This window comes from Carcharodon carcharias, chromosome 16, assembly GCF_017639515.1.
Source record: "Carcharodon carcharias isolate sCarCar2 chromosome 16, sCarCar2.pri, whole genome shotgun sequence".
NCBI classification, from domain to species: domain Eukaryota; kingdom Metazoa; phylum Chordata; class Chondrichthyes; order Lamniformes; family Lamnidae; genus Carcharodon; species Carcharodon carcharias.
In genome coordinates this window covers 15169192-15177979 of record NC_054482.1, presented here as the reverse complement: position 1 = coordinate 15177979, position 8788 = coordinate 15169192, and the positions used below count along the sequence as shown (strand labels likewise).

General features: G+C 43.5%; 1 protein-coding gene across 1 annotated transcript; it reads left to right on the top strand.

The window, feature by feature from the left end:
* The first annotated feature begins 3648 nt into the window (after nucleotides 1-3648).
* LOC121289292 lies at nucleotides 3649-6563 on the top strand. The gene is made up of 3 exons (XM_041208597.1): nucleotides 3649-3892; nucleotides 3984-4023; nucleotides 5900-6563. The coding sequence occupies exons 1-3, from the start codon at nucleotides 3683-3685 to the stop codon at nucleotides 6262-6264; spliced, it is 615 nt and encodes a 204-aa protein (XP_041064531.1). The 5' UTR covers nucleotides 3649-3682; the 3' UTR covers nucleotides 6265-6563.
* The last annotated feature ends 2225 nt before the right edge of the window (nucleotides 6564-8788 follow it).

Genomic DNA, 8788 nt, shown 5'->3' with positions numbered 1-8788 from the left:
TTGGTGACTGACTTTACCAACTCTATCAGATTTCCCTCTACCATGGAAGAAGCCTGGTTTCTTCAATCTCTCTTCATTCCTGGAGCCTCTCAGACCTGGTATAAGCATAGTGATAATTTTTGGCAGCCTCTTCATACCCATACTAAAGCACACCATCCAAAACTGGATGCAATTTTGTGGGTACTAGCAAAGCAAGGGCCCTTGTGCTGATCTTGAAGAAAGCTGCCACAAAGATTTGGCAATTTTTGTTGTGAGAATTTCCACTTTCCAAATAACAGTTTAAATTTGGCACAGTCAAGAGTGTGCACAGCTTGGTGTGCAGCTGCAGTGATGTCAGCAAGCAGATATGCAACATTTTGGCAGTTTCAGGTAATTTTCAGTTAGCTTCAAGCATGGCTCCTGTCAGACATAAATGGACTGACATAGACTGACAACAACAATAAATAAAGTTGTATTATTTGGATTGAATCACAGAATCATACAGCACAGGAGGTCATTCAGCCCGTCACACCTACATTGGCTCTCCTAAAAGAATTAGGAAAAATGAAGAGAGCATGAGTTGGGGTGTGTGTCTGTGTGTGTGTGAGAGAGAGAGAGAGAGCAAATTTTGAAACCAACTGTTGGATTGATTCTGATCTGGTCTTGAGGCCGATTCCCAGACCCTTTCCTTCTGCTTTGTAAGTTTTGCAAGTATATATCAACTTTATAAAATCATTCTGGTTCCTGTTGCATTGCTGTTTCAGGTAAAATATTCCATACCTTGGAGAAAATGCATTTTAAGTTTTCACATACAACATACCAGGAACCTAAAAGCAGTTAAAATCTTATTTTTAACTTAAATTTGAGAAAGTGAAATAAATGTGTGACTACATTATGATAAGCTAAAATAAAGATAAACAGACGTAAAAGTAATGTTTTTAAAAATATAACTTTTTTTCTATCATATTGGAGAAGTTTGACATTCCAAATATAAAAATATGAAGTTAGCTTCCAGGACTGGTAATTTACCAGTTGGCATGCCATCAAAAACTCAGTTTTTGCCTCATTCCACAAGGTGTAACTATTCCCTGGGATATTAGAGTGAAACCATCAAATAAAAGTTGATGTTTTCACCAAATCATGATTGCTAGGGAGATTGCAGTCTGTGGGGAAACTCTACAGTACACCCCATGAATGAGTGTGGAATCATTTATAGCACCCTCTAGATTTCCATCGTATTCTGTGAATATCTAAACTCCTGAAGTTATTGGGAGTTTCAGTAGAATAATGACAGTGAATGCTGGCAGCAAAATAGAGGCCGTTATTCTAATTGCAGTTTATGCAATGCCTTGCACAGGTTTACCTGTACTTTTGTACTCCACAGCCCTATTTGTAATAGCTTTAGTAAATTCTCAGTTGGAAAGATTTTTGAAGTGTATGTAATGGGGAATACCAATTTCACGGTTTGTATAATCTCTCATTTTTCCCATTTAAATTTAATCAATTTTCCTAATGTTATTTACAATCCATTACACAATTAATCATGTTTCCTTCCTGTATGCCATCTGCAAACGTTTCCCAAGTACTCCTCAGCCCAAGTCCAAATTAACAACAATTTGTGTTATTATGGCACAAATGATGGCAAAAAATGATGGGAAAAAAGGTACACTACAGGACCATTATAAAGCAAAATTTGACACTGAGCCATTTAATCCAATAGTTGCATAGATGACTAAAAGCTTAGTCAAAAAGGTAGATTGTCAGGAACATTGTAAGGAGGAAAGAGAAGTAATGAGAGAGAGAAAGGTCTCTGGAGGAAACTCCAGATCTTTGGGGCTTTTTGGATAAAGGCACAGTCACCAATGGCAGAGTATTAAAATCTGGGAAGCTCTGGAGGGCAGAATGAGATGAGCATAGAGATGAGGGCTATGGGGCTGGACAAGATGACAAAGATGGAGAGGGGTCAGGCCATGGAGGGATTTGAAAAGGACATGAATTTTTAACTTTAAATGTTGCTTGACTGGGAAGCAAAGAAGGTTAGTGAGCACAGGTGTGATAGGTAAATGGGACTTGACGTGAGTAAGTACATGGGCATCAGAGTTTTGGATGACCTCAAGTTTATGAAAGGTAGAATTTGAGAAGCTGGCCAGCAGTGCATTGGAATAGTTAATCTAAAGAAGTGGATGTAAGTTTCTGCTGCAGCTGGGCAGAGGCAGAGTTGGGTGATGTTACAGAGCTGAAAATAGGCAGTTTTAGTAATGTCATAGCTATGTGGTCGGAAGTTCATCTTGGTGTCAAATATGATGGTTTAAAAAAGTCTAGTTTAATCTTGGACAATTGCCAAGGATAGGAATGGAGTCAATAGCTTGGGAACAGTTTGAGGGGTCTGCAGACAATAGTTCTTGTCTTCCCAATATTTAACTGGAGGAAATTTCTGCTCAGCTGGGACTGGATGTTGGATAAGCAGTCTGATAATTTAGTAACAGTGGAGAGCTTTATGAGGTGTTGGCGAGGTAGAGCTCAGTGCCATCAGCATACATGTGGAAACTGGTGTGTTTTTGGGTGATGTCACTAAGAAGCAGTGTGTAGATGAGAAATAGGAAGATCCAAGGATAGATCCTTGGAGGACCCAAGAGGTAATGGTGTGGGGGAGGGAAGAGAAATTATTGTAAGTGATACTCTAACTACCATTACATAGATAACAATGGAACCAGGTGAGAGCAGACACACCCAGCTGGACAATAGTGGAGAGGCTTTGGGGGAGGACAGTGTGGTCAACTGTGTCAAAGGCTGAAGATAGGTTGAGAAGGACAGGGTGGGTTTACCTTTGTTACAATTACAGAATGGCATTTGTGATTTTGACAAGAGCTTTGGCAGGTGTGGAAACCTGATTGGAGGGATTCAAACATTGAGTTCTGGGAAGGATGGCAGGGATCTGAGGCAATGCATTCAAGGACTTAGAAAATCAAATATGTATATATGTCTGTGCACATGTATGTATATACATCGGTCTACAGAAATGCACACTGCTGATGCAAATCGGTTGAGGTGACTATGCGTTAAGTGTATAATACATAGGAACAATGGCCTCAGTACCAATTCCGAGGGAACACCAGTGTATTTAACCCTCACTCAATATCCCATGCTGTCACATGCTGCTGCATTCCTGATGGGGGGTCGAGCAGTGCTGGCCCTGCTAATTATGTTGAATCAATTTTCTCGTAAAAATCAGTGGGCTGGGGTCAATGGGGAAATCCTATGAATGCTTACTGTACACAGTGAGAGTTCCTCCGCCTCCCCTTCCCCCACAACTCCAAACAGTTTGACAAATTTCACCAGGTTATTTGTTTGATACTTTCGCCTGGGTGGTTGTGCGGGGATTGGGTTTCACTACTACTGCTGTTAATTGCCCTTTGTACTGTGGATTCGTTCAGATCTGCCTTTGGAATATTCCTCCTGCTGGTCGATTGCTGCTACTTCCGCCTTCACACAAGTGGAAAGCTGCCAAGTGAAAGTTCCTTTAGGGTTTTCTCAGTTTCACTAACAGGATTGAAAGACGGCAGACTGTTTGCCGGTGTGTGGGAAGTGTGGTAAATCGCACCAGATCGAGATAATTTGCATATGGAGGGGATGTCGAGGGATGGATATATATATAAGGTGGGTGCTCCTCATCCTCCACCAGTCAAGTTGCAGCCCAGCTTCCATGAAGACCCTACTCCCCTTGCTCACACCGGGTGAAATGACCAGGGACGTGATCGCACCTTTGAGTGAGGCGAAAGCCCCACCAGAGGCCCGTGGGAAGTGCCCCAGAGTAGTGTTCTATTGGTTTCTGGTTATAATGATAACCATGGCCCAGGTTCTAGCTGGAAGTTGTCTCTCGTTTTACTTCCTCAGCAGGCATCTGGAGAATGCGGTGCGTTTTATTCGCCACACTTGCTGCTCCCTTTCTGTATAATAATCAGCATCATCGTCCAATAGGTTCTAATGGCTCTTTCTTTCAACAGATACCCAAATCAGAGAAATGTATAACTCATTGGATAGCTGGTAAGTATACATATTTGTTCAGCGCTGGCGCTGTTTCTTCCACCTTATTGCTGCTCCCCTTTTAATGTCCTAGCGTTCTGGTGCCAATAGTGTGGTCAAAAAACATAAAATAAAATGCGTGCTAGAAATGCTCATCGGGTCTGGCACCATCTGTGGAGGGAGAAAGTCAGTTAACGTTTCGAATAGAATGTGTCTTCTTCAGAGCTGCGTAAAAGTTTGGTGAAAATCTTGGGGTGCAGAATAAGCTGGGCTATCTGCGGGGGGCTGGTGTTTCATTGTTGCAGCTTTGCAAGTCGTGCCTCCTTTCAGAAAGGCAATGCCTTCAGAGGAAACCCGGGAAGGCATCAGTCGCAGGGCTGAAGGAGAAGGGGATTGGGCCAGTACCAGCACGATGGGCCGAACGGCCTCTTTCGGTGCAGTAAGGTTCCAGGATACTGCCACTCCACTTTAAGTGATTAATTAGCCTGGAAATGACTGAGTGAGTGGAACAATGTTCGCATCAATGTCCTTGCCTGCGATTTTAGCAGAAATGCTAACCCATTGATAATTAAACGGGTTTGCACACCGCACCACAGGGAAGCTATGCCAAGCGTGTTAATGATGTAGATGAAAGCAAAATATTGTGGATGCTGGAAATCTGGAATAAAAACAAGAAATGCTGGCAAAACTCAGCAGATCTGTGGAGAAACAAGAATGAGTCCTCTTCAGAGTTTCCACGGATGCTGCCAGACCGGCTTGAGTTTTCCCAGCATTTTGTTTTTATTTTAACCATCTGTGGGGAACTCCAGTCGCTGAAGCCAAGGGAGCTGGCAATTGTATTAATCTCAGTGGGGTGCTGTTAGGTTCCACACTGTTCTGGCAGACACATGCGGATTCCTGCTAAACTACTACAATGATGTGAGCTGACAGTCACTGCAGCTCCTTAGGTAAAATCCTGGGCTGGTCCTGTTGCTCGAGAGCTGCAGCTTTCATTCTGCATTGTCCATTGCAGAAGGGGTTGGGATGGATGGGAATGCAGATGGTTGGTTCCTCTTCTAATAATGAGTCCGCTTTGACGACTCTGCTGTGAAGCCCGAAATTCTCGCAGCGGCCGTGATGTTTGTTAGGCATGTTCTGTTTTTGGAGATCGGGTTGGTTTTAATGTTGAATAATATTTGCAGACTGGATGATGCGGTTAATCACAGTGTGATTACAGGTGCGGCAAAGTACTTTCTAATATTGCATAAAAAACTAAAAAATGCTGGAAATACTCAGGTCAAACAGCATCGGTGGAGGAGGTTTAAGATTCAAACATCTTAGTTTTCCCCACCCAATGCTGCCCGACCTATTGAGTGCCCCGCCCATCCTGTGTTTGGATTGTCAGTATCCGCAGCTGCTTTACTTTAGTTAATGTTTTCCAACGTGATATTCCAGGTGCTGCTGCAAACACATTAAACGCGGTTGGGTTCTTGGATGGCAAAAGATCTTCTCACGTGGGTCTATGTGAAAACGGCACTGTAACTGCAGGCACATGGTTAGGGCTTGTTTGTTGTTACTCGTCAAGGAAGGGAGGCTGGATCTCGCCGCCTTCTTCACACGAGTGTGGCTAACTCAGTGAGGGAAGCACAGCCCACGCTGTCCTGTCTCACAAAGCAAACAACACGCACACTGGTTGTGAGTCAACTGAAAATGCTTCCTTACGCAATCACTACGTTCGAAACATGGCTTGTTTTAAAGTTAAAAGGTTTCGGACCAAAAATAAAAGCATCGTATCCGCTAAAAGGGTTTTCTCAGTAAAGTGCTCCGTAACAATCCACCCGTTTTTATTTTGAGGGGGTTGGGTATGATTAATCTGTGCGCCAAGTTTGACGCTCTATAATGTTTTGTGTTGAAACAGCATCCAGATCGCAACAAAGAATAGGTGAGAATCAGATACTCGCGTGGGAGACCTCTGTTGGTAATGTATACACTGGAACCTGCACAACGTACAACGAGACTGAAAACTCATTGGAAATAAACATGAATGGCTTCTACTTCATCTATATCCAGGTGATGTTGGAGGGTAATTGGAAGAATGTGGAACTCAACATAAACAATCAAAGCACAGAACATTCACAAAGCTCAGGAGCGCCGCATTCTAACACTGTATACTTTGGGAGCACGCACAAGCTGCGAGCAGGGACAAAGATTTTGGTCAAATTAAATCCTGACCGTGTTCTGGCAGGCGAGACACAAACATTCCTGAGTCTCTTTCAGTTATAGAAAGGTCTCCGCCTTTTTCAGACGACCGTAGTGCTGGACCCATCAGCAAACGCAAGAGGAGTACGGCACTCCAGTTATGACGTCATGTTACCATTGCACAGTGTTCAATATTGGGTCAGCAATGTTGATTTTTCTCTCATTGTAATGCATTACTTGTAACATGGAGAATTGGCTTTCACGAATAACGAGCGACGTTGTGAAAATCAGTGTACGGTCACAAATCATCCCTTTTTATAACTGTAAAATTTCTGTAAATAAACGCTTAAAGTAAATATTTTTAACAAAATGCTGCTGTTAGTATTTGGGCTTTTATGAATTGCACAACCGAATTGAGTGCATCAAAACACCAAAACCAATGTCATCCAATTAATTAAAACTCATTTTAAAAGGCTAGCTGTATTGGTATTAGCATATCTTGTGCAGGACGTTATTGAACAGGCATGTGTTATTAAGGGGATTGTGGAAATAGGACATTATGGGATATAGAAGACGTATTTGCATTAATATTGTAGAGGCCAAGGCCAGAATCTTCCGTTCGGGTCTTTAAGTGCAGTGGCCGGTGCAGAAGTGGGAGTGATTTCTGCTTGGGGGTGGGGGTGGGGGGTGGAAGGTGGGGCGGAAAGAGGGCAAGGGACGCTGACCATACGCGATCTTGTGCTGTTCAGCTTCTTAATGTACATCAGCAACAATCTCGCCTATTCTCGTTGTCGGGGTCAGGCAGGAGGCAGTTGCCTTACGGGGTCAAAGATCCGGGCACCATATTTAATGGGCGCCCAGGCAGCCCTCACTATCCCTTCTACCTTTACCCGGCCACTGCTCCACCCCTCCCCGCTACCTCCTCCTCCCTTCCTTGGTCATCCTCCACTCAACTTGCACTGCCACCACCCCAAGCAGGGGCTGACATTCACAGACACTCCCCAAAGGGGACAACGCAGCGGTAACTCAGCGTCAGTCATGGACAAAAGTCATAAATATAAAAACAAAAAAACTGCGGATGCTGGAAATCCTAAACAAAAACAGAATTACCTGGAAAAACTCAGCAGGTCTGGCAGCATCGGCGGAGAAGAAAAGAGTTGACGTTTCGAGTCCTCATGACCCTTCGACAGAACTTGTCGAAGGGTCATGAGGACTCGAAACGTCAACTCTTCTTCTCCGCCCATGGACAAAAGTCAACCTCGCCAGGTGCGCACCACTTGCATCTTTTAGTCGTAAAAGTGAACGATTTAATTTCTCGCTGGCGGGGAACTTAATTTGGAGGAGAGACTTAATTCCGGCGTGGTGGCCCTTTAATGAGCATGCATGAAATCCTAATGCATGTGAAAGGTTTAAGATTGAAACATCTTTAACCCCCCCACCCCCCGGAGAACTTAAAATTCATCCAGCTGTCAGGAAACAGATTTTTGGCTTCGCGTTAAATTACGTTCCCCTGCTTGCTAAGCTTGCCACTGCTGGTGAGACTTATGTGTAGTATGCGGTTTTTAAGCACAGTTAAAAATTACTTTATAATACAGACTTTAGGAGGGCTGGAGTGTGAGTATTACACATCAAGCAGTTAGGTACCTTCTGTTTAAGAATCATTGAATCACATAGCACAAATGGAATCCAGTCCACCAATTGTGCATTTACCGACTTTGACAGTGATACAATTAGTCCCAATCCTTTACTCTTTCATCATCGTCCTCTATTATCTTCCTTTTCAAGTAGCAGTCCAAATCGTTTTTGAAAGTTATGATCAACTTTGGAGAGGGAGAAAAACGAGAAGGTAAAGTTAAAGCATCTCATGTTGTACTTGTTTTTCCAGTATCATGCTGCAATGGAAATGGGATTGACTTTTGATCATTTATAATCGGTCTGCACAATCACATCTACAGACTTTGCTTTTGTGCCCTTATCTGCATTAAACCCATTATCTCTCTCATCCTAGTCATCCCCCTTGGTATGCCCTTTTAAGTCTTGAATATTTATGGCAGACATTCGGTTTTGCCATCCATCACCAGATTTGACTGGAACACATTGTTTGGTCCCATTTTTTTCTGTTAAAACTGCTCACTATTTTGGGACCATCTGGAATGCAAATATAGCCTCTGGCTACTTTTCTCCAAGACCAGCTATTTTCTTAACCGCCCCCCCCCCACCCCGCCCCGCCCCCCCCTCTCTCCTTCACCCTCAACTTCAATAGCAAGTGAGAGGAGCTCATGGACTTCTTTCGCATCAAGATTATATTTACCCCTTCAGGTGCCTCTGCCATTTCCCTCCCCTCCTCTGGCCTGCCAAGCCAAAATTCCACTAAGGTTTTCCCTTCACCCCAAAAATCCATCCTGCTGTGTAGGTTTCTCTCATATCTCCCCCCACACCCTCTAGGTTCCATGAGACCCTCCTCCTGCTCCCTCAAACCTATAACCATGAAATTGTTGACCATCCAACTTCTTGTCTGGCCCCCATGTTAGCTCATTTTGTTTATGCTACCCTCCACCTTAAATACAATGCACAGCCCCCAACCCCCCAACTATTTCAAATGTGTTGT

Bases quoted from the DNA above. Each gene is read 5' to 3' on its own strand.
- LOC121289292 (XM_041208597.1), top strand. From the start codon at position 3,683: ATGAAGACCCTACTCCCCTTGCTCACACCGGGTGAAATGACCAGGGAC. The intron at 3,893-3,983 runs GTGCGTTTTATT...TTCTTTCAACAG, and splicing joins GCAGGCATCTGGAGAATGCG to ATACCCAAATCAGAGAAATG. The intron at 4,024-5,899 runs GTAAGTATACAT...GTGTTGAAACAG, and splicing joins TATAACTCATTGGATAGCTG to CATCCAGATCGCAACAAAGA.